The sequence below is a fragment of the Solanum lycopersicum genome, chromosome 8 (genome assembly GCF_036512215.1).
Source record: "Solanum lycopersicum chromosome 8, SLM_r2.1".
NCBI lineage: Eukaryota > Viridiplantae > Streptophyta > Magnoliopsida > Solanales > Solanaceae > Solanum > Solanum lycopersicum.
This window is the reverse complement of record NC_090807.1, coordinates 62180624-62205274: the sequence shown is the minus strand read 5'-3', so window position 1 is coordinate 62205274 and position 24651 is coordinate 62180624. Positions and strand designations below refer to the sequence as shown.

The 24651-nt window shown below is 33.3% G+C and overlaps 3 protein-coding genes across 5 annotated transcripts; 2 read left to right on the top strand and 1 right to left on the bottom strand.

Annotated features, from left to right (window-relative positions):
• On the top strand, positions 1 to 4026 carry LOC101265158 (uncharacterized). 2 transcript variants are annotated; one of them, XM_010327300.4, is made up of 4 exons: positions 1 to 247; positions 736 to 788; positions 913 to 1366; positions 3319 to 4026. In XM_010327300.4, exons 3-4 carry the CDS (start codon positions 1020 to 1022, stop codon positions 3794 to 3796), a joined length of 825 nt encoding a protein of 274 aa, XP_010325602.1. In that variant the 5' UTR covers positions 1 to 247; positions 736 to 788; positions 913 to 1019; the 3' UTR covers positions 3797 to 4026. The 2 variants fall into 2 exon arrangements, with proteins under 2 accessions (XP_010325602.1, XP_069144578.1); XM_069288477.1 differs by lacking the exon at positions 1 to 247 and having other exon boundaries at positions 488 to 788.
• A 2637-nt stretch (positions 4027 to 6663) lies between these two features.
• On the bottom strand, positions 6664 to 15617 carry LOC101260752 (MOB kinase activator-like 1A). The gene is made up of 7 exons (XM_004245906.5): positions 15370 to 15617; positions 14055 to 14103; positions 12926 to 13034; positions 11557 to 11650; positions 9112 to 9245; positions 8327 to 8490; positions 6664 to 7011 (listed from the first exon to the last, which is right to left on the bottom strand). The coding sequence occupies exons 1-7, from the start codon at positions 15390 to 15392 to the stop codon at positions 6937 to 6939; spliced, it is 648 nt and encodes a 215-aa protein (XP_004245954.1). The 5' UTR covers positions 15393 to 15617; the 3' UTR covers positions 6664 to 6936.
• Positions 15618 to 20189: 4572 nt separating this feature from the next.
• On the top strand, positions 20190 to 24651 carry LOC101267047 (growth-regulating factor 4-like). 2 transcript variants are annotated; one of them, XM_019215420.3, is made up of 6 exons: positions 20190 to 20356; positions 20452 to 20512; positions 20628 to 20942; positions 21745 to 22123; positions 23725 to 24191; positions 24297 to 24651. In XM_019215420.3, exons 3-6 carry the CDS (start codon positions 20711 to 20713, stop codon positions 24302 to 24304), a joined length of 1086 nt encoding a protein of 361 aa, XP_019070965.2. In that variant the 5' UTR covers positions 20190 to 20356; positions 20452 to 20512; positions 20628 to 20710; the 3' UTR covers positions 24305 to 24651. The 2 variants fall into 2 exon arrangements, with proteins under 2 accessions (XP_019070965.2, XP_069144545.1); XM_069288444.1 differs by lacking the exons at positions 20190 to 20356; positions 20452 to 20512 and having other exon boundaries at positions 20750 to 20942.

Below are 24651 nucleotides of genomic sequence, written 5' to 3'. Positions count from 1 at the left end.
AAATTTAAATATAATAATATATCTGATATAAACACCTATAAGTTTATAGATGGCCACGGTTCAAATATAAATTGAATATTCGATTCAATAATACGTCCATAATTGCCGTCACCTCTGTCTTCTCTTATGACCCCATCTCAACTTTCTCCGATCCCATCATTCCTTTTACTTTTTAGTTTTATCCTCGTTTTTGTTGCATCACAAATAACAAACACTAATCTTTTATCGCCATTCGCATAAACAAAAGGTGCGTTACATTTCCCTGCAACTATCCTTTTGCTATTCAACTCTTCTTGGTTTTAGCAATTCCCCTCTTTTTGACTTATGTGGGGCTGCGATTGGTTAATAAATTATAGATCTGAAATTGGGTTTTTCAAATCTTGATAATTACAGTTCTGGAAGTGTGAAATTTTCTTTGGTTTTCGAGGGTTAAAAACAGAGGGGTTTATTGACATATATATGACTTACTTGGTGTGTTTATCTTTTTGTATTTTTGGTGAAAATGCGGTACTATTTTGACTTTTATGTAGTTGTCATTAGTGGGCCTTGCATACACGGAATTCCCTACTTTTTGTGAATTCTCTTTTGTCATATCAAAAGTTGGCTTTTTGAGAAATTATTTCGTTGAAAAAGTTGATTTATGATTTGCGTTGGAAGAGTAGTTTGGTGAATGACCAATTTTGTTTGTTCACGACTAAGTTTAACAGCTGTTCTTTTTCTTCTTCTATGGAACAGGTTGTAGTTAATGAGTTTGCTATCTTCAAAGATTGTGCAGTATCGTTTTTTGGGTAAGTGGGGACTGATTCAGTTTGTTTTAAGAATATATTCTTACAGAAAGTTAACTGTACAAGGAGCTCAGATTTCTAGCTCATCTGTTTTAGATAAGCTAAATTTTTAGTTTTTTTTTTACAGAGCATAAATACAGAGAACAGGGGTATATTAGAAAAGTGAGTGTTTTTCCTTTTGGTGATATTGTGTTGGAGAAGTTTCAAGTTTTGGGTCAATCTTGAATTTGGTAGATGGGTTCTTTTCCTGGGCATGTTCTTCCTGGGACACTGTTTCTTGTGATTGGTGTGTGGCATATATGGTCTGCTCTTGTTAGATATTCATCAAATCCCAAGTCATTTAGGGTAAGGGTTTGGAGCCCTGTTCCGGGTTTTGATGGGAAGTTGAAATATTTGGAACTTTATGTGGTAGCAATTGGAGGTTTCATTGATTTCTGTATTGAGCTCTTCTATTCGACACACCTCAGACTTCTCGTTCATGGGGCTTTGAATCCTATTCATATGAATAACTTTGAGCATGCTGGAATGCTTCTAATGTTCGTCATCTTTGGTTTGATTGTGCTTCTTTCAGAGAAAACCAGGTTAGTTTTCCTGATTCACAATCTTCTTGACTTTGGTGTTTGTTAGCCTAAGAATATTTTTGATTATATGTTAGTAAATTCGAATCGTAGTGGTAGTATAGAAGTGAAATGATCCAGACAATCGTTCTCCTAATTAGTTAACCAGTCTTTTTCCTTCTCTGTCATCACTAGTGAATTGCGAGGTTGCTAGCTATGGTGCTTGATATGATAGAAGGTTGAGTGAAATAATAAATTTGATTGATTTCCAATAGTAATTATTTGATGATTGAGGCATTGTGTCTGGGTTTTCTATTTGTAAAGAACTTATATTTGGAACATTTTCTTTGTATGTGAAGATGATGAGAAGATTGAATGAGGGTCCAATATCCTATTGTAATCATTTTTAGTTTTTAGTTTTTAGTTTTTAGTTTTCAGTTTTGCTTAATGTTCTCGCCATATTTAGGGAAGTACTTTAAGTTCTTCAGCCTAGTTAGAAATTATTGGAACTTCATACAAACTGTTTAGTTCTTTTTTAGGCATCAATATAGCTGTTTATACAATTTTGTCAAGAATTACGATGGTCTAATATCGTCAAGTAAGTCACATACTGTCAAGTTGGGTTATTGCGCACAAATCAAGTAACCATACCTTTGAAATAATTATGTGCATGTAAGCCCTGTTTGAGGAAGACTGCTCCACCATCGCCATGAGAAAAGTGGAAAATGACAGATTGCAAGCAAATATAGGTGGTTCCCGTTCCCTCTCCCCGGGACAACGACGAAATTCCAGTCTTTTAACTGCCCTTTCTTGATTTGTCCTATGGATCTTTTTATTTCTATTTTTCTCTTTCTAGATATCCGCGTCTTTAGGCATTTCTAGTCTTAAGCAATAGCAACCCTTTAAAGTTAATGGAAGCTATCAAAGCAGGCACTGTAACACATTCTTCTAGCAAGATAAGTGTGGTACCAGTTAAGTATAACAAGTACTGGCAGTTGGAAACTGGCTGAACTAAAGAGCTTTTACTGGCAGTTGTAGGAATTGCAAGTCTGAGTTTAGTCATATATCGTGTTAAAATTTGATTATTTGGAAGTTGGAATCATTACTGAGCCATGCTCAAGAAAAGAAATCAATTTCTTCGTTCTTATTTCTCTAAAAGGATAATACGTTCTTGAACTGAGTAGTCCCATTCACAAGTTCTAGAATCGATCTGAAGAATGAGACTTGAGTCTGCAAGTCAATGAACATTGCTTATACTTGAAAATAATACTAATACAACCACATGACTGATCTAAAGTTTCAGGATGAACTAATACATGTAAGATTAAATTAATGATATTTTGATGTTACTTCCGCCCACATCAATAATTCGTTATCATCTTTCTTGCTGGCTGACAGAACAGGGGTCCGGATTCCCTAGATTGCCTACTTCTTTATGCCCTTGGAAATCATGCTCCTGGACGTGTTTTGGAATCAGTTTTTATCTGAAATGAACAAGGATATAAAGAAATTTAGATGACTATAACCATCATCAACCTTATCACATGTGCTTTCAAAGCCTGATAAGAATCGGTTTAGACAAGATATGCATGAATTAGTTGTGCTATCATGCAATGAGTTGAAACTCTTCCTTAAAGCGACTACTGATTTCCAGCAGTTCAGTAAATATTCAGAGTGGAATTACAGTTTCTGTATCCTTTATTTAGTAAAACTGGAACTTTGCATTATTCACTATCATTTGGTGAGTGAGTGAAAATCAAAATGAAGCAACTACATATGTTCATTGCTTTGGCATATGACTAATACCTTACTCTTTCTTGGGGGGTCATTTCCAACACGAGTTATCCTACTTTCATCTTGTATTAATCTCCATATATAAGAACTGTCTTGCCCAACTTTGAATATTTTTGTGTATATGACTATCCGTTTGTCTCCATCAGAGTCTTTAACTCGATAAATTTGCTTTCGTCTTTCAGTTTTCTTCCCTTGCCTGAAGGAGCTCTCTGCTTGATCGCTGCCACAGCATTCTCTGCAGAGTATTTCTTGTTCTTTTTCCACTCCACAACCCACAAAGGCCTCGAAGGGTACTATCACCTTATCCTTGTCCTCCTCATTGGCCTATGCATATTGAGTACTATCGCTGGAGCTCTTATGCCCACCAGTTTCCCTATTGATTTGGCTAGCGGCATTTCTGTAGCACTCCAAGGCCTTTGGTTCTATCAAACTGCATTCACTCTGTATGGTCCTATGATGCCAGACGGTTGCCAACTCAAAGGGAACGATGTCATGTGTCGTTCAGAAGATAGCGAAGTTCGAGGGGAGTTGCTAGCAAACCTCCAACTTTTCTCCATAATATTTGTTGTCCTTGCTGCCACTGCTGGAGCTTATGGTTTTGCAGCTTCAGAGACTAGTCATAAAGATATTAGGAATTCTCATATGGCTCTTGATGGTTAGGAAAATTGATAATAGCATTAGCCATTTTTGTAACATATTCTTTGGTCAGGGAAAGGCCTTAAATGAGGATATTGCTCTTAAATTATTCATTTGTCTAGCTTGGTAAGTGTCAATTTGACCTTAAAAAAGTAGAGACCATTGTTGTATTGTTACTTTAATTAAGGTAGTTGCTGGTAACTATGCTTAACAAAGCACAAATAAATTTGACCAATTATGGTGATTACATACAACATACATACTTGTAACATTTCTCTGCAGTATGTTCATTCGCATCGGGTGTTTACCCCAAATTTGCTATGTATATATAGTAATCAGTTTTTTTTTAGTTTCATATTCAAATTATCATTAATATATTTATTAAAATATGTATCAATTATCAGTTATTCGTTTTTCTTACCTGAACAATTGTAATGTTTTAGGTTGGAAAAAATGAAGACCTAACAGATGAGATGTGTTTCGATAAATATTTGATTATAGTTCAAACTTTAAAGTAAGAAAGTGAAAAATGAAATAAAATTAATTTTTTTTTTTTTTGGTGGGAGTGGGTTTGGTGGTGCATGAGAAAGACTTCTCAAAGTAATTTTAATGTTTGATGGATTTTTTTAACTAAAAAATTGTTTTTATTTAACAGATATTTACTATTAGTCGCAACTCATTGATAAAATTCTTCAAATTCCCTGCTCCAGATTTTGACGGTCTCGAATGGACTAGAAGTAGATGTCTATAATAAAGTATTCAACCGATCATGTCATTTTTTTTTTATTTAAGAAAAAGCGTTTAGGAATAAAAAACATATATTAAAAGGTATAATGCTTTTAGACGTGTGCAAGTATCCATCAGATTCGTCAATATTGGCTAACATATTTTATCCGGATTAACTCATACAAATTTTGGTATTTTATAGGTTTGGGTGGGCAGTTCATTTTTTGTGTGGACTAGAAAATGATCGGCTCAACCCACAAGTACGTGGAGGCTTGCCGGGCTAATTCATTTTTAAAATAATTATATTTTTTATAATTATTAAAAAATTAAATTATAATTTAAAAATATTATCATAAATATCAACAAAATAATATTACATGATTTTAATGTTACTATTCGTTAATCAAATCAACCAATAAAATTATCTTTTATAATATTTATTAAGTTTTTTTCAAGTATAAGTATAAATATCTAAATAGAAATATTAATTTGATAGTTTTGAGTTTTTACTCTTTTTAATTTCTTATTTTCATATTATATTATATTTTTTAATTAATTTTTATTAATCCACGGGCCGGCCATATCGATATTTCTCAAGCTCAACTAATCTTATTCAGGTTAAGCTAAAAAGTCTTTTTCTTCCAAAAATCTTAGTCCGACCCTATTAAATCCCGAATTAGGTCAGGCTAGCCCAACTGATCTAGCCCATCTTAACGGCTTTACCCATAATTTTTTATTACTACGTAATTAAAAATTTGTAAAATAAAATGAAGAACTAACTTAAAAATCTATTCCTGGGTAATTTATGAAAAGATAGAATTGAATGAAAATAAGTGGTTCTTTATATTTGGGGGTAAGTTTACAATAGTTGGTCAAGTCTATTTTGGACAATTTTAATCTTTTAAGTATGTCAAAAAAAAAAAATTTTAACTAATGTTGATTGTTTGATTTAGTGGAAATTGTGGGGGGAAAATTATTTTTTTGGGGAACTCACATTTAGGTGAATCATATTTCAATTTTAGAAATTTAGCTCTAATTTTTGGTGTCTGTTGCAGACTTTTGAGGTATAGTTTATGCCTTTTTTAAAGTCTATTTTTAGTGTTAGTGCTGTTTTAGTTGTTGCAATTTCTTGATGAAAATCAGTGTTTTCACTTTTAATAAACTTAAATATAAAATTCCTAAAAACTATTTAAGAGATTAATCCCTTTATTCCGTTCATTTTTATTTGTTACTGATTGACTTTAACACACCCATTAAAAAGAGAGAACGGCACATAAAAGTCAAGTGTTTGAGCCATCCAATCATGAATTATTATTTGTTAACAAAAAATTCTTTCATACCATATTTTCAAAAATTAATATGACTAATTTTTTAAGTTAAAATAAATTACTTTAATTCAATTTTTTAAAAAATAATAATAATTAGATATTCGAAATTACATCATTAAGTACTATAAATTACAACTTTTTGTATATCAATATAATAAAAATATACATCGTAAGATATTGATCAAAATTCTTATGATTTCACTATAAAAAAAAATCAATAACAATTAAATATGAACAGACGAATTACCAGATACACCCCTAAAATAAAGATGACATCACGAAGGGACACAGAACTTTTACATTATTGTATCAAAGTCGTTAAATATAAATAATAAGCCGTTCAATTACCTATTTATTTCGATAATAGCTAAACAAAATCACTCGATCCTATCTAATCATACAATAGTATACATAGCATAGTCCCACAAATGCGATCTAGAGAGAACAGTAGAATGTACACAAATTTTACCCTTACCTTTGTAAGATAAAAAGACGATTTCTCAACTCCAGGTTCCATCTGTTTGGTCTTTGTTTAGAGCCTATTTGGCTCAGCTTAAAAGCTGATCAAACTGACTTAAAATTTGATTTTTGACTTATTTAGTTGTTTGACAATACTCAAAATAACTTATTTAAGTTAAAAAAACTTATTTTAAGCCAAAAATTAAAAGCTGAGATAGGGATGCTTTTTTTTTTTTAATTATAAGCTGTTTTAAGTTGACCGCATTTTTATCTTTTTTGCCCTTAATATTTTTATACAATTTCCAAATTACCCACATAACCCCAATATCTCTTTCTTCCATTTTTCCTTTTTCACATTTGGCATAACAATTTCAGCACTTTTATCCAAACGCATAACTGCTTATTTTAAAAATAAGTTTCAGTCCTTTCAAAAGTACTTTTTTAAAGCTGCTTTTACTAAGCCCATCCAAACGGGTCACAAAAGCACTTTACTTAAAAGCAATATAGAAAAAGCTACAACCATTATACATTCATAGACACTTCAAATTGTCAGCTGAGGCTATACACTTTGGATGACCACGAGAAACTTTATTGCATTACATTACACTATTTAGTTCCAGCTTTAGCAGCACAGTGAAATATCACGATTGTTCAGTATGGGACGATGATGGATTCTATAATCTCTTGAAGTGGAGCCAGTTCCTTCTTGTCAATCAGTCCAAACTCCTACAAGATAAAACATATACAATTATCAGTCAACTCCATAAACGGAACAACTTATGTTGCACGATGACAACGTACAGCAAAACCTATGTTCTCAAGAGCCAACTCGCATAACCTCCTTCAAAATACGTCTGTCAGGGAATGGCTAATGTCAATTGTCAACCAACACATCTCGGAGTTGGAATTACTTCTGTCTTCCCTTTTCCCTATATACACCAGAAAACTACTACTCTTCTTGCAAACCAGGTTTCTACTAACCTCCCTAGCTTCTACGTCCAACACCTCACAGAGTGCCCGTCTTTTCCACGAGGGTTATTTAGAGTTAAACCACAGTCCACACCTGAGTAACCTTTGTTTGAAAGGTGTCATTATGCAAACAAGACTTCCACACCTCCTACCTACCCAACTTCCTAGGAAATGAATCTGTAAGATCATTCCCTCCATGCACATGGCCCAACAACTATCAGTTATGGTATTATAATGACAACAAAGTAGTATGTTCTTATTCTCAACAACAAACATTATTCAGTCTTTTCAGTATAAAAGAGAATATATTATTAATTTGACTGAGCAGAAGTCCTAAAAGAGAAGCAATTAACCAAGTTCAACATTAAAAATATCGTTAGAACAAATTAATCTGGAACATGACCTGCATTTATATTAAAGGCATTGCCTTCATAAATACTTCTCTTTTTTCTTTTAACCGAGAAATCTGGGCCAACCTACCTCAACATTTGAAACTCTGGATAACGGGTCCACCCCTATACACTTTTTCACTTAAACACTAAGTTCAGTTCACATGGCGCGGGGCTCGAATATCTAGTTTACATCACGAATACTCAACCTTTGCCACTTGACCTAAGCCCTCGGGGCACCTTAACCAATATGAGATGAGAGCTATAAACTTAATCATACATATCCTCACTCATTCGTTTTAAATGACATTTTTTGAATAAATATTCAAGATCTTCTACTCCTCCTAGATTTGAGAGCCATCCATTATTGAAGCTTAAAATTGTTTCCTCGTGAACAATAGTACCTTCGTTCAGCAACAAACAAGAATCACTAAACTAGTGAATGATGGACTTCCATAGTAAGACCAAAAAAATCCCCTCAGTTGTGTACTAGGATATCAATTCTTTACTTTTCTATACATAATCCTTTGAAAAGTTTAATAAACGACCAGAAAAAACAACAAAGGTAACACGACATTAATTTGATCAATAATTTGGACATATACATGCAATTAACATGTTTTCAAACTTTGGAAGAAAGATATACTAGTAATGTGCACAAGGAAGAGATTCAGATAACTCACATGGGTGAAGAGTATGAAATGCTTAAAGCACGTATTCAAATGGGCCTCCTCCTTAAGACTCACAATTTTCTGAAAATGGGAATGATAAATATGTGCATACACACGAAAGAGACGCTTAAAAATTGTCTTGACAACATCCTTGAAGTTGGGTGGAAACGGCGCACCTACAAAGTTTAGCACAGAGAATCGAGAACAAAGACATTAGCATTCTCCAAATTAATATGGAAAGAGAATAAGATATCAATAAAGCCAGAATACTCATCCCACCAACCCATCTCCAAGCCCACAGTCTGGCACCACACTATCCCCCACCCACCCACCCACCCAACAAGACTAATTAAAAAGTAAATGACTAAAGCAACTAATTGTTTTTTTTCTTGGGGGGTTGTTCAGGAAAGGGGACTCTTTAAGATCTTTTTGTCCAATACAACTTCAGACCGCCTGAAGACCAAGAAGCTAGACTTTCATATTATATTAGTAACTATTTTTATAAGTTGAAAAACCACTTATCAAAAGCAGACCGATACTATATACGCAGAAAGATAACAGAGTAGAAAAAAAGAATGATAATAGAGTAGTTTTTAGAGATGGCTTGATGTGGAACAATTCAATGATACTTTGACATAGAATTATAAAATGATTGTACTCTTGAAACGTGTGAAATATATCTTAGATGAGGGTCAAATTTTAATACACTCAAAAGTAGAAACTGTGTACATTGATCGCACCTGTAATGTACAGTAAAATAGCATGTTATTACTTTCCAATTAAAGACCAGTAATTACCAAGCCTTTGAGGAAATAGAGATTCATCATCCAATTGAGTTTCAATCCAGTCCATCAAATATTCAACATACTTTGGAGCCGAAACTTCAATAGGCTTCTTAATTTGTACTCCATCAGCCCACCTGTACTCGTATCTGAAATCAATATGTGAAGAAGTCAGGAACACCATCTGAATTTTTCTTCTCTTGAAACATCAAAAATAACACCATAACAAACTTTGGGTTTAATTTGGTTCAGACTATCATAATCAAAGCTGGACTTAAGTAAGAAGGAATGAGAATTCACAGGGATAACTTAACCGCAAATTAGTCAAATTTCCATATAAAAGAGAAGCAGAAACTGCAATTCACCAATAACTAATGGAAGTCAAGAGTGCGGAAAAAATATATCATGAAAAAAGAAAAAAAAAAAAAAGCAAGACTTCCTTTTTGTTTTTTTGGCTCCATTCATCAAAACCATCAATTTGTATTCTTCTCCCCTCTTCATGGTAAAAACTCACTCTTTACCGGAAAGAATTTACTTCTAACTAAGAAGGGTCCATAACCTCTATCCGCCGGTGTTTGGCCATAGATTCCAAGTATCTTTTATTTTATTTGGAATATATGGAGTTGGAGTTGGAATTTAGTCTATCGGAAAAGCCTCTCTTCCTTTTAAGTTAGGGCAAGGTATAGCACACACTATCCTCACCAGACCCCACTGGTCTTGTAGAATTACACTGGGTATGTTGTTGTTGTTGGAGTTGAAGATGGAAGTTCTGTTTGATTATACTTCCTGCAAAGTATATATGGAATACTGTTCCTTCTTGAATGTACTTGAATACAATTTTCCAAGGTGAAAAGCAAGTAGGAAAACAGGTTATAGCAGTGATCCAAATTTGAAATACAAACTTCAAGACGGATTCGGAATTCAAAAACCGATTTTCAAATAAAGTGACCTATATACATCCTATATCTTACTCTCATATAGTTGTGTCACCTATATACATTCTATATCTTCATTGGTGTTGTTTCTTATTCGAATTCACATTGATTCTCAGAGATAGTAAGTCTTTGAAACATCTTCCTTCAATATGATTTTAGATCTACTTCATCCCCTTTTATCATCTTCAATCGTCCTATCGTGGCATCTATATACCGATGCATATGGAGGTCTACACAGGACATGGACAAACCATTTTACACTATCTTCTCTAAGTTTATCCTTTATGTATGTATGCTACTCAGTCCCTTTGCCAGATTTAATCATTTCTGATTTTGTACAATCTAAAATTCACCATCCGCATTTCTCTGACAAAATCCATGTTGCTTGGACCTTCCAAAATATTGCCGCACTCGTGATGGTATTGAAGCAAATTTGTCAAATAGCTGAAGGCAGAGTATTGTGGCTGAAACCTAGAATTCACACCCACCCATGATCATTTAACAGGCAGACATCTCCATTAAATGACATCTTTGCATAAAAGAGTGCAAGAAACAACCACATTTATGTCATTACCCACTCTTTCCCTCACCATACTTCATACAAGAAAAGAAGTAAAAATTGTCTCGAAACTAGACATTTTATTGTCTTACCAAATTCTAATCCTTACATATATTTAATTTTGGGGAAGCAATTAAAATGTATTGGAAAATTCATCAAGAAGATGCAGAATTACAAAGGAACAGACTGTTAGCTCCAATACAATCCCAGTCCTACATTTTTCTTCTTTTCCTGTTTCAGGTATGTCTTGTTCTGGCAGAAAGGGTGGAATGGAAAGCTATACAGATATCATATATTAGAAAAATGGTAGAAGAAGAACAGCACAACTCATTATAGACGGGAAGAAAATTTAAAGTTGTTTGATTCACGAAAAGATGAATATAATCATTAGAATGCTTGTATCAACTTTCTAGACCAGTAAGCAGAATGACACACAGATGCGGACAACAGATGAAATAACCAATGCTCCAAGTACGCCTGCTAACTTCCAACAAGATGATCCAGTTAAGTCAGCCCAAGAAAAATAAACAAAGGACATTCTCATGAGCAACATGCATGGCTTCAAATCTTCCTAACAGAAACACATTCAACTGAATTCAAGGTAATTTCACATAATTGGTGGTCAAATTGCAAACCTTGTGGAAGGATTTACATGTTTGTAGTTTTTTAGCATCTAAATGAGAACCTAAATAAGTTAAACTCCACTTAGAGGATAGCTTTGCTAAACTGTAGAACAATCACCAAATTAGTAACGAAATCATCAATGGAAGTACAAAAACCAACTAGAGAAAGAAATGAGGTAATGACTAATATAATATTAATCCTTCTCAAATATTTCTCAGGAAAGCAACATTTTGATATATAATCAGCGAGTATCTAAATGATTACTCATTATTCTTCACTGGACTACATAGCATATAGTACTTTGCACAGGTATCATCAAAGCAATCATTTACTGAAACATACTTGGGGCCTGCAGTCATTGTAGGGCAGTTCTCTGGTGTACAGAACTCGGTCAACGTGCCATAAAGCAGATTCACCTGGTTGAAGAAATCGACAGCTGGATATTACAAGATAAAGCCTCCATTCAGTTTTGAAATTTAGATTCAATAATAGCAACAACTCACCAAAGAAACAAAATTAATGTGTGTGTGAGCATTATGAGAGCAATGATAACATAGTATATGAAGCACTCTGTTCTCACAATTGGCTTCAAAGGGAACTCACATGTAAGCAGAGCATGAAAGTTTCTATCTAGAATTCTTTCTGCTGCAATTCATTTTAGTTTGTACCAGCCTTTAAACATCATTAAAAAGTCTAACTGTTAGTAAGCAAATCATCAAAAGTTGTTGTACAAAATGTGAATTAATAACACTTGGTGGAACTTCTTAGGTATGGTATGTTCATGTGGCATTTGGCTGCCGAAAATAGAGATCAAGCTACTACATAATTTAAAATTTGTTAGTACTATAGCAGTACTCACATGAGTTCACAACCTATCCGCATTCTTTACAACACCTGTTACCTAGAACTAACCATTCAACATGTTGAACACTCCTGCAACACCCCAGATCACATTTACCAACCTAATTTAACTAGGCATGGGTACAAGAGAAAAGTTGAAGCTTTCTGTTCGAATAAAAGATACTAAACCATGGAGAATAAACCTCAGATGAAATGGAATTTCTGTTAGATTTGAACACAATGGCAGCAACCATTTGGTGGTGTGTCTGGAAAGAAAGAAACCCGAGGTTCTTTGAAGCGAGGAACAACTCAATCGTGAAGATCAAATTTGTTCATAACTTGGTATAGAAGGGAATGGCAGATTGAGGATAATGATACCCTGTTACAACTCATTGGATCTTTTGTATAGATACCCAGGGTTTTCTTTCCCTTAACTTTTTGGATGTTATCACAACACTTTCTAATTGCTAGTTTTGACATCAATAACATTTACCATTTCAGGAAAAAAAGTCATATGTGTGATCTCTTGCAGTATTATATATTGAAAAGGTACAAAAGATTGTAGAGAACCTATTCAGAGAAGTGACAAAGTTTGGGGACAATCAAAAGAAAGTAAAGCAGTTAGTTTGGGATAGATGGGTAATCTTTCTTTCTCATTTTTAACATCCACTTTATTTCTTTTTGTAAATTTAGAGAAACTCTTCTTCAGCCACAGATTAGACCTGCAGCTCGAGGGTGATAGTGAACACATCAATCATATGTGCGGTTTGTGTCTGAGAAACATTAGCCACAAAATAGGGCTAAAATTAGGGCACTAGATACTGATATGCACATGCATGAAAGATAGAAAGGTGAGAGGGTGAAAGAGTACTGTTGACAGCAAGCCACTCGTTAATATCTTCTCCAGGCGGGAGCCTAACAGCCTCTCTCAAGTTTCCGCTACCCAATGTGGCATCAATATGCTTCCTTAACTGTGCCCCCTGTTATTGCACAAAAGGAGAGAAATTAAGGAAGATGACCTAATTAATACATTTTAAAAAAAAAAACTGTATGCAGGAGGACAAAACAATATTCTTCTACTCCACAGCTTGTTGATACATTTAAGACCATATTAAAAATGTCCTGGAAGTTTGATAAACTAGCAAGAAGACTTGCTGAACAGTGCTACTCAACCTATTGTGTAGCTTTAGACATATCTGAACTGGTTACAAGTCAATGTTTGACACAAGGGTCTAAACTCATAGCATGCAATACTCTTAAGAGTCTAGACTATGGAACTAGCCTACTGAATCAAATCTTACCGTGTCAAAGTTTGAAGCTTAGATGAGCCTTAAGAGCTTCAAATACAATTACGGTTCTCAAAGTTACGAGACTATTCAAATGATTTCATATCATCTTGATGCTTCTCTAACTAAAATAGAAGTTTGCATATCTATGCCTCCAACCTTTCCAAATAGAAACCATACCTCATGTGAACCAAAAACACGTATTTATCATTATATCAGAAATAAGTACCTCGTTATCCACATAGTTATATAATTTTAGGATGCAGTTCCCTGTCACAACAAGACAAAGTGACTCCCTCACTTAACTATCTAACGTCCAATATATTATATATCTCATTCACAAAGTTGAAAGCTCCCTAAAATTAAAGTAATGATAACTTTTGCATCCAGGGCTCACATAGACGCTACCATCTAAACAAGTAGAATAACTCTTGTAGTTCTAAAAACCCAACTTCATGGCAATCAGTCATAAGCGCATATTGGTATGAAGGTTAGAAAATCTAAGCTGCCTAAGCATCATCGAGAATTGGATAAGTATAGTCAGTTTTCCCTAACGCTTGAAATTTGTTCTTACTTTGGCAACTGAAAATATCCAGAAATTGTAGGTATCAACATTGAAATGTTGCAGCCCAAGATTTAACACACAGAAAATAAGTACAAAAACACAGAAAGCTACAGGAGAATTCTTTCTCCTGGACTAGGAAACAGTGCAACCTTACTCCCTGAGGGTGCACTTTTTTTGGGCCGAAATGTTCTCTGATTCCTGTATAGAAAGAGCAAGCAATACATTAGAAGGCAGATGTATATGCTACAGACAACATCCAGTCAAATCTGAAAGCAAGGTGCACTAGCAGTTAAAGCTCAGGCAAACGCATGAGCCGAGTACACAATCAGCGTTACGTAGATCAAACTAAAACCAAACAAATTTAGAGATACTGCAATATTCCCACAGCATAGATCAAACATGCATACTTGAAATCAAACCCTCAATATTAATCAATAGCCAGAAACTTGCTAAAAAAAATCTTTGGTTTTTTGCAGTTTACCATCTCCCAAATATCCTTTAGTTCTAAAACCACCCAGAACAAGCAGCCTAATGCTAAATGTTTTACAAATGAGACTATGAAACAGAACTGATCCATTTACACACATAATTTATTACTAATAGGATACTATGTGAAAGTTCCATTCTTTTGGCATGTTCAACTCCAATATAAATGAAACGATGAGATAAGTTTGATTTATCCTATTAAGAATGAAAAAAATGCATGGCAATTCATTCAATTAACATTTTCAACTTCAACTAAACAGGGCACACAACTATCTACTGAAACTTGTACTTTTTGGCTATATCAAATGCATCTCTAGAGTAGCTAAACCGGATTTTCACTTTTACAAGTACTCCCGTTGTTTCAATTTATTGTCTTACTTTCATTTTTAGTTTGTTTAAAAAAGAATGAACCTTATTTCTAGAGAGACTGATAACTAAACCGGATTTTCTCTTTTAAACGTACTCCCTTCATTTCAATTTATTGTCTTAATTTATAGTTTGTTTAAAAAAGAATGAACCTTTTCTTCAGCAACTCTTCAATTCCAACTCTCCACATGAAAAAAAAAGACATTTTACTAAATTCGACAAACTTTTAGTTTAAGCCTACAAATTTCAAAAGTCTTTCTTTACTTTCGTCAATTCCCTGTCAAAGTCAAGTCAAAATCAGACAAACTACTAAATTTATATGCTTATCATCAAAGCCCCCACAGTAAAACACAGCTAACCCCAAATTGGCCATCCAAATCAAAAATCCTTAAACCTCATCTAAACTATCAGCATTCAAAAACACTAAAAAAGGTACCAAAAGAAACACCTAAAAGACTAAAAACAAAAACACTAGCTGAGCTAAAATTGAAACTATTAACACAGAAAGAAAAAACCCAGATCAACAGATCCACCAAAAATCAATCAGAGATGATGAAAGCATAGAATTCAACACCCAATTCCCAAAAAAGTTAAAAAAGATCACAACTTTACCTTCCAAGACCAAAAAGACTCATGATGAATTAGCTATGGAGAAGAAAGCAGAGGCCCCGGTGGTAGAAAAGGGGAGTGGGGGTGAGTGAAGCGGCAAGAGATGGAGAATGGAGCGGTTAATCAGAACAGAGAGTATATAGGAGTTAGGAGTATAATAATTTCAGAATCAAAAGTGTCGAAAAATGCTGCTTCGCACTGACTTCGCATCTCATGACATGACAACTGACACCTCATTAATAGTTACTGATAATAATAAATAACGAGTTTGGAATCTAAATAAGCCACGAAAAAATAAAATTGACCAAAATAAATTATTCTTTTAAAAAGTAATTAAAATAAGTTTTTCTATCAGTCTCATAAAGTATATGTTTTAATATATAACGGAACTATTTATTACATTTTATAAAACGTGTGAAGTTTTTCTTACACTTTATTTAATAGAACTTTTTATTACACTTGATAAAGTAAAATTTTTTCTTACACTTCATAAAACATATTTTTTTCTTCCACTTTATAAGAAAACTTTTATAAAGTGTATAAATTGTTATGTTATATATTAAAATATACACGTCACGAGACTAACCGAAAACATTTAGAATAGTGAATAAAGTGAAGTTTTTTTTTTTTTGCACTAAACCTACTTTAGTTACTTTCTAAAATAGTGATTTATTTTGAATCACTTTTATCTTTTAGTGGTTTATTTAACACCTTGTTTGGATAGTTGTTATCTGTGGTACGGTATTATATTGTTGGGTTAAATAAAATGTTTGTTTTGATATTTTCATAAATTTTATTATATCGTATTGTTTAATTTCATTGTTAGGTAATTCAACAAGACTCATTTTATGTAACGAAATCAATTTGGTGTGATCACATTATTTTCATCTCATTTTGTGTTTATTTATTATTTAATAATCATAATTCATCTTTTATTTTACATTTTTATAGTACCTCTACTTCGTACCTTACTTCTCTTTTTAATAGGTTTATTATTTTAAAAAAGTTATATATATGTGATATTGTGTAACAACGAAGAATGATACAATATATTCAAACATTCTATTCATTAGAGTAATACATTATGATACAATATATAGCATGGTAAGGAAACAAAAGAAAAATGGAAATGATTTCAGGTCTTCATCTTTGAAAAAAGATATTTACATAAATTAAAAGATTTTTTAATGTTGAGATTGTGTTTTGTTGGATCAAAAACAGAAAAGGGCAAAATTACAAATATGATCATATATATATTACAAATATAATTCGCTTCTTTCTTCTCTCGCTTTTCTTTCGCCTCCTTATAACATATAACTAAGAATTTATTGTGTTTATAGTCTACGTTATTTTTGAAATTTCCTCTAAAATATATTGGGCCTAGCCCATTCTGATTTTTGGAAAAAACACCAGGAAAACTCCTCCTGTTCACATGTTCATCTTGGTATTTCATACTTTTTTAAGATTTTATATTTCAAATTTCATGAATACATTCTTAACAAGTCAAATTACAAGAGTGTAAATGATATAAATTCAATAATTTTAATATAAAGTTAGAATTTATCCCGAATAAAGTTAGAATTTATCCCGAATAGTTTTCTGTCAATTTCAAAATTTGGCAGATTTGGTGTTGAATTATTTTTCAGCTTTACTTAATTTTCAATAGTAGGTAAACTATGAAGAAAAACAATTATTTTTCTTCTATAGCACATTTGGAGGGTAGTGCATTTGTTTTCTATAAAATGAAGGACAATTCTTCATTCTAGGTGCACCAAAAAGAATTACTAAGGAGAGAAATAAGAGTGAGGCATAGAGGAAAATAATTTGCGGAGGAAAAATAGAGAGTGTGAACGATATTGTAGTGAGGTGAAAAAATCAAAAGAGTGTTATTCCTTTTGAATGTGTAATGGTCTTTGGAGTTTTACTCAGACATACAAGTGTAAAATTCTTACTATAGTGATACTCGTTGCTCCTCTCGAGTCGTGGTTTTTCCCTTATTTAGGAGGGTTTCCACGTAAAATTTTGGTGTCATTATTTCTCTTTTATTCTCGTTAATTAACCGTATTGTGCTGTTTCGCATTTATTGTCTTTATTACCGCAAATATTATTTCTGTTACGGATTTATTCACAACAAATAAATTTCTAATTACATTAATTTTTTAAAATTAAAAAAAAAATAGATACAATAATTAAAATACATTAATATGTAGCTCGAATACATTAAAAATTTATTTGAATAGTAACTTGAATACATTTAAAACTTGCTCGAAAATATAATATGTAGCTCAAATATATTAAATATTTACTTTGATATATTAATATACAATTTAAATATTAAATCAAATACATTGATATATATAGTTTAATATATAGTTTTTACCAATTTTTAAGAATAGGGATAATAGGAACAAGTGAAACAAATTTCTCATCATAGGCCTAGGCGTGTGACAAGTGGACTTGGCCCATGTAATTTGACGCAAACAAACAAGACGTGGAACATCAAGCAACACAATCCAAATGGAACAAAAGATTTTTAAAAAAAATTCTTATTTAGTATTTGCATTAAAATTTGATTAATTCAAATTTGTGCGGCGTAAAACAGTCATTTGGAGAGATACATTTCGATCATAGATATTTTTTATATTTAAAATTTAAACTCGAAAAGTTAGAGCAACCCATCCATTACTTCGTATCCTTTGATTAAGAAATTTTCCCTAACATTCACATTATTTTTTACACACTCTCATTTTCTCTTTTCAATTTCATTAAACCCAGGTGCACTAAACTTCTATTTTTTTCATAGTTACGTAGTGTATTTTTATTCCACAAAATGAAATGGCAATAAAATATTTTATTTCACAAAATATGGAAGTGGATAACCAAGAAAATAAATAGTACGTAAAGGAAATTATGATCATCCTTTTGGTACTTGTGCCCAAATTTATCTAAATGTACGTTTCCTCTACTTTGTTTTATACAATGTCTCTTCTCGATTCTCATTTTCCTTGTGTTCGGTTCCTTCAAAAAAAAATATTTTAATTTTTTTTATATTCGATTAATTAAAATCTCAAAAAAATACTCTCTAAAAGGCAAAAATTTACAGAAGGATAACTATTAAGGGTCGTTTAGCAGGGATTAGTAACGTAGAAATTAATAGTGCAGAAATTATTTTTTGTCAAGTGTTTGGTCCACTGCTTTTGACTTAATTTTGTGTTTAATTTATAATTCTACAAAAAAATTCTTTTCTATTATACCCTTTTGTTATTATGAATGTTTATTTCATGTAATTGGGTCAAGATAGATAATCATCGGACCGAATAATTTTTTTAAAGAACTATTTATTTCATTTAATTAGTTAAATCAAATACATACATATATAATTGTTATTAATTTTTAGGTATGATGTACCATTAAGACTAAGAAGATCAGTGATGACGCAACGTATTTCAATTTTTTTGTGGGTTAAGTATATGTCTTAAACTTAACATAGATTTAAAATTATTTAAATTGTTAATACCTAAAGTTTATTTTTATTTTCATTTTTGAAAGAACAATAATTCAAGTGGGTAATTGACAAATTATTTTGAATATAAAAAAAATGAAAAACAGAGAAAAAAAACATTAGTAAAATCATTAAATTACACCAAACAAATTTGGAGAATTGAAAAAGAACATTTATAACAACTCTAATATAAATAAAAAGAAAATTAAATTACAAAAGTTTTTTTTTAAAAAAATAAAGGGTTAGTTTAGTCATTTAGGAATCTTATCCGAGGTTTAACAAATTTTGAATTAGTTATCCCTCCATTTCGAAGGGATAAGATAATACTAGATATGATGGATAAGCAATCCATGAGTTAAATTAAATGAAGTAACCAAAACAATGTATTAGTTGAATTAAATTTTAATCCATAAATTATTCTACCTAATATTGTCTATCAAACGGGTCCTTAGTATTAGTTAACTGGTGACGAGGATCATATAATTTAAAGAGTTGGGTCCAGTTTTAAAGCGTGATTATAGCGAAATGAAATGTTTCTTATCCCACCAAAAATTTGATTATAAAACGAAAATGACTCTCGTTGAGAAAAGAAAATTTACAAATGATATTCATCCTCCCGTAATTCTCATATAATTTGTTTTTGATGTACATGAATATTTTTTAAAATAGTTTTTTTAGTTTTTACAAAAATATATAATCTCACTCAACACAAACTCGTTAGGAATTAAATTAAACTTTTGTGTTGATCAACATAAGTCGCATAACTTATGAGTTTTGATATCGAACTTTGTCGGACTGGATATAAATTAGAAAATAGAGTCATGAAATACTTAATATAAGTCACATAATTTATGAATTTTGATATTAGACTTTGTCTTGCTCGAAACAAGTTTTGAATAAAAAAAATTATGCAATACGACATAACTAATGAGATTAATCACATTTGCATTATTCAAGACTCATAAATACAAAATTTCTAAATTGAGTAATCTCATCTATGTCATCTGTTCACATACAAAACTAAAAACTATCTATGCCACCACACTTCTTGATGATGTGTTGGAGCTTATTTCTCAAGATATTTCACATTCTTGCTCAAACAAAAAGCACAAAGTTTCAAAAAGTAAAAAAAAAAAGAGAGAAAAACAATCATATATATATATATATATCAAACTAGAATAAGATCTTTTGTAGGTCATCTTAATTATTGTTGAACCTTAAAGGACAAAGTTTACATCTTTAGGGTCATGATACATTCACATGACTAAATTTTGAAAGATATAAAAAGAGGTGTTACATCATTTGGACCACAATAAGACATTATCCATTCTACCCCACTCCATAAGGTCCCCCTTCTTTCAATCCCCTTTTCTCCCCCCCATGCCCCAATGCTTCCTTAAACCCTTCATTATCTTTCACAAAACTTATACTATAATGTCATCATTCATATTGTTATTGTCATTTATTCTTCTCACCATAAAGTTCAATGTAAGTTTGTTAATTTTGTCTTGTACATTAATAAGTACTAGTGTTATGAATGTTTCTTGATTTCACTCTAATTAAATCTCACTCTCTTTCTTCAGCTTTTATCTCTCTGCTCTTTCTTCCATGCTTGTCCAAACCCTAGATCTGTCCCCCTCTTAGGTAACCTCAACAAACTTTGCTCTCTATAACTCACACACAACACACAAAAACACATTCTTTTTCTCTTTCTCTGTGTATATGTTTGTATATTAACTGATATTGTGTTGATTTCTAGGTGCAGCTTTTTGAGTGAAGTGAAAAAGGGGAAAGGGGGGTGGGTAAAATTTGGAAAGATTAGTTTTTTAGTGAAGGGAGAAGATGAGTGGCACCTCTACATCAGTAGTGGGGGGTGGGGGTGGAGGGGAGGGGGGAATGGGGTATGGGTATGGTTACCGGCCGCCATTTACGGCGGTGCAATGGCAGGAGCTGGAGCATCAAGCAATGATATACAAGTACTTGGTGGCAGGTCTTCCTGTGCCACCTGATCTTGTTGTCCCTATTCGTCGTAGCTTTGAAGCCATCTCAGCTAGGTTCTTTCATCATCCAAGCTGTATGTTGTTTCTTGCTTCTCTTTCTTATTTTATCTATATCTATTTGAAAGGTTTAGTTTACTTTGATGGTATAATTCAAGCATGCAGATCTGAAAAGAGGGTTCTTTTTCTTTTGGCATTCTTGAAAATTTTCTGTCTTGTTATGGATGTGCAATTATTACCATTTTCTATTCTCTGTTTGGGATCAGAGTAATGGATTTACCTTTTTTTTTTTTTTGGTTTAGTGACTTCTTTATCTGTTTATCCATTTTGTGTGCGAAGATCACTAATCTAGTCTGTATAGGGTTGGCATCTAGCTTTGTCTTCTGTGTCAATGTAGTAGCTTTTTGCCTTTTAGAGGCTTATCCGGTGTTTATTTAAGTTGTATACTGTTGACTGTTGTTGAAGAAGGCAGATCCGGAATTTTAATTTAATGGGTCCAACCTTTTATATTCTTAGTAATGAACTCAATATACTTTTAAAATTATGGCTTCGGAATCTAATTTGTTGTCTTACAATCAATATTCCGTGTCAGAAATATTGGGTTTGGTTTAACTGGTAGCTCTAAGGCTACATCCCCAACTGATCATGAATAGTTTACAGAAGTGCTCACTTTTGATGTCGGTTTTGTAATAGTGCTCCAGTAGTCGCAACTCTGTGTTGTGGTATGCTCCTGTTTCATGGATTTCTGATTGATGTGTGGCTAATTAGATCTTGGCATATATATTCTTTTCTCGTAAAAGGACGTCTTTCAAGGTGGTGGTTTCAGCTATATGCATTAGCTCATGATGGAGCTTAATGATTTGTTTCTTCTTTGTACAGTGGGCTATTGTTCCTATTATGGGAAGAAGTTTGATCCTGAGCCAGGAAGGTGTAGAAGGACTGACGGAAAAAAGTGGAGATGCTCAAAAGATGCATATCCTGACTCCAAATATTGCGAGCGGCACATGCATCGAGGCCGCAACCGTTCAAGAAAGCCTGTGGAATCTCAATCTACTCCCCAGTCCTTGTCGACTAGTATGTCACAAATTACAGCTGGGAGCAGCAATACAAGAGGAAGTTTCCAAAATAGCAGCAGCGGAAGCTTCCAAAACATGCCATTGTATTCTGTTGCTAATTCGGGAACGCTGAATTATGGAAGCACTGGAACAAAGCTGCAGATGGAGCCTGTCTCCTATGGAATAGATAACAAGGACTATAGGTACTTTGGTTTTGTCCTCCGTAATTCTTCTTATGCTTGGATTGCAGAAAACAATTTTTTTCAAGCCTTGATCCTGGACACTGCTTGTTTTGAAAAAGATTCTGTCTTTTATCATTTTTCTTTTAAGGGGGTAAAATATATATATGTGAACTCAAAGCCACATTAGGAGGATGCTATATAGGACTTGGGAGACTGTTGTCATGACATCAAGGTTTCCCTTTTTGTGGCTTATGACCCATTTTGTAGCCTGTACACCTTCAGTTCATCTTTCCACTTACGTCTTAAGTTCATCTTTTCACTTCTGCTAATTTCAGACTGACCAGCATTGTAGAATTTGATAGCCTGATAATTTATTATTGATCTTAGTGTTATTTTCTTCTCACATCGAGCCGTTTATCTATCAAGGTCTTGTTCTGAATAGGTGGAGGAAGGCTGCTTATTTTTTTATGCAGCCTATACCATTAACAAAGACAAAAGATAGTGAGGATGAGAGCAAAAATAGCTGTTTTGTCTCAAGTATTTCTTTTAAACCTAGTGTGCCTTCAGGATTATCGATTTTCAGGTCAGAGTTGTGTTTAGATCCTGGATATATGGTGAGATCGTTGGCGGGTAAAGATATTCTAGGTGTATGTTTGACACAGAATTTCGTGTAACAAGAAAATGCATGTCTAATTGCTGGTGTTGGTTGCAAAGTTGTGTCCTTGAATGTGCTCTTCATGCTACTAGATGGTAATTGCTATTATCTTGTAAAATGAATTTGGGACTTGGGAGTCGCACTGATCCCAGAGGGGAAGAGAGTTGAGCAACCGAGTCACAGGAATTTTTTTGTTTATTTACAGGTCAAGTTTGAAATAGTTTTTAGAAGATGGAATATGTTCATCTCTTAGTACTTTCAAGGAGGTGCAGCGTCAATATTTGCATGCAATAGACGAAAGGCTTCTCCTCTACGGGCTCCCACTATTATTTTAAAACAAGAAGAATAAAGTATTCTCCTGTTACCTGTCAAGTCATAAACTAGATTCCACTATGCATATAGAGTGTGTTTATTTTTTATTGTGACATTTGTTGTCGGTGTTAGCATGACACATGCTTGCAGAGCTCAGTGATGTAATTTTGAAAATATTCTGTACTTCCCACAATCATCTTATTTTTCGCACTGGAGTTATGTTTGATAGTCTAAATAATGACAATGTAGTGTTAAATGACTATAGCCTCCCGCCAATTTGCCTTGTAGTCTGGCTAATGCATATGGTGCTGAAGAATGCATAATAATCCCTGCTAACTATGCACCGGCTCTCCTCGGTCTTTTATTGTTTTCTTGCAAGTTACTTCCTTTTTGTTCCTAAGTGCATTCCCTTTCTTCTATCCTTTCCCAATTAGGAAATTTACAACAATCCTGGGAATTTGAAGAAGCTAATCTACTTGAGCCTATGATTTGATAAAATCTATGTATTGTTAGGGTACTTTGCCTTGTACTTCGTTTAATACCGTACATGACTGCTGGTTAAAGTAACATGTCTGATATGCTGTCAGTTTTATATTGCATTCAGAGAAGTAAGTGTTGTTACATCCAGTTTCATTAATGACAAAATGTACCACAGGTATCTCCATGGAATTACTCCTGATGCTGATGAGCACAATTTATCTTCAGAGGCTTCTGCTACTGTCAGAAGTTTAGGGATGAGGACCAACACAGACAGTACCTGGGTATTGCCTTCTCAAATTTCTTCAAGCCCCATGGCAAGATCAAAAAATGATTCTCAGCTGCTAGGTAGCTCAACAGAGATGCATCTACCTAATCTACTTGAGCCTATGATTGATGCAACAATTTCAAAACGACGACACCAGCATTGCTTCTTTGGCAGTGACATCGATTCACCTGGAACAGTAAAGGAGGAGCAGCATTCAATGCGCCCTTTCTTTAACGAATGGCCCACTGCTAAAGAATCGTGGTCCAACCTCGACGATGAGGGATCCAACAAAAACAATTTCTCCACAACACAGCTCTCCATGTCCATTCCAATCGCTCCTTCCAACTTCTCTTCAAGGAGTGCTTGCTCTCCAAATGGTGAATATTAACATCCTTAAGAAGATAAGCTTGTTCCATTATAGTAGTAGTCTAGTCTTTTACAGCAAACTAACTAATTGGACTTTTGGTTTTTCTTGCCTGCAGATACTTGAGGGAGCTGCCGCTGTATAAACTCCAAGCAGTTTGGTGCTATGCAGAAGAACAGACAGGCTAGCGCTAACCCGACATCTGCTTGTATGAGCTATATATATATATATATATATGTAACCTTTATGTTCCTGGAACATTGAGTTGTTCCACGTCTGTGGTTGATCGTCTAATGTCAACAATGTTTTAACAAGGAAAAAAAAAACAATTTTCTTCGAATGTTGCTCATGTTTATTGTCGAAAATAAATGTGTTTTACTAGCCATTCTGCTGGGGGTGAGATGATTGATTTCTTTAGTTGTATTGGTGTGATTTTCTATCGTTTCCTCGAAGAAACTTTGTTACAGTCTCCA

Excerpts from the sequence above, each read along its gene's own strand:
- LOC101260752 (XM_004245906.5), bottom strand. The coding sequence starts at position 15,392 with ATGAGTCTTTTTGGTCTTGGAAG. Across the intron at positions 13,035-14,054 it reads GTGCACCCTCAGGGAGTAAG|GGGGCACAGTTAAGGAAGCA; the intron begins GTTGCACTGTTT and ends GTGCAATAACAG. Across the intron at positions 8,491-9,111 it reads TCTATTTCCTCAAAGGCTTG|GTGCGCCGTTTCCACCCAAC; the intron begins GTAATTACTGGT and ends TAAACTTTGTAG.
- LOC101265158 (XM_010327300.4), top strand. The coding sequence starts at position 1,020 with ATGGGTTCTTTTCCTGGGCATGTTCTTCCTGGGACACTGTTTCTTGTG. Across the intron at positions 1,367-3,318 it reads CTTCTTTCAGAGAAAACCAG|TTTTCTTCCCTTGCCTGAAG; the intron begins GTTAGTTTTCCT and ends TTCGTCTTTCAG.
- LOC101267047 (XM_019215420.3), top strand. The coding sequence starts at position 20,711 with ATGAGTGGCACCTCTACATCAGTAGTGGGGGGTGGGGGTGGAGGGGAG. Across the intron at positions 20,943-21,744 it reads GTTCTTTCATCATCCAAGCT|TGGGCTATTGTTCCTATTAT; the intron begins GTATGTTGTTTC and ends TTCTTTGTACAG. Across the intron at positions 22,124-23,724 it reads ATAGATAACAAGGACTATAG|GTATCTCCATGGAATTACTC; the intron begins GTACTTTGGTTT and ends AATGTACCACAG.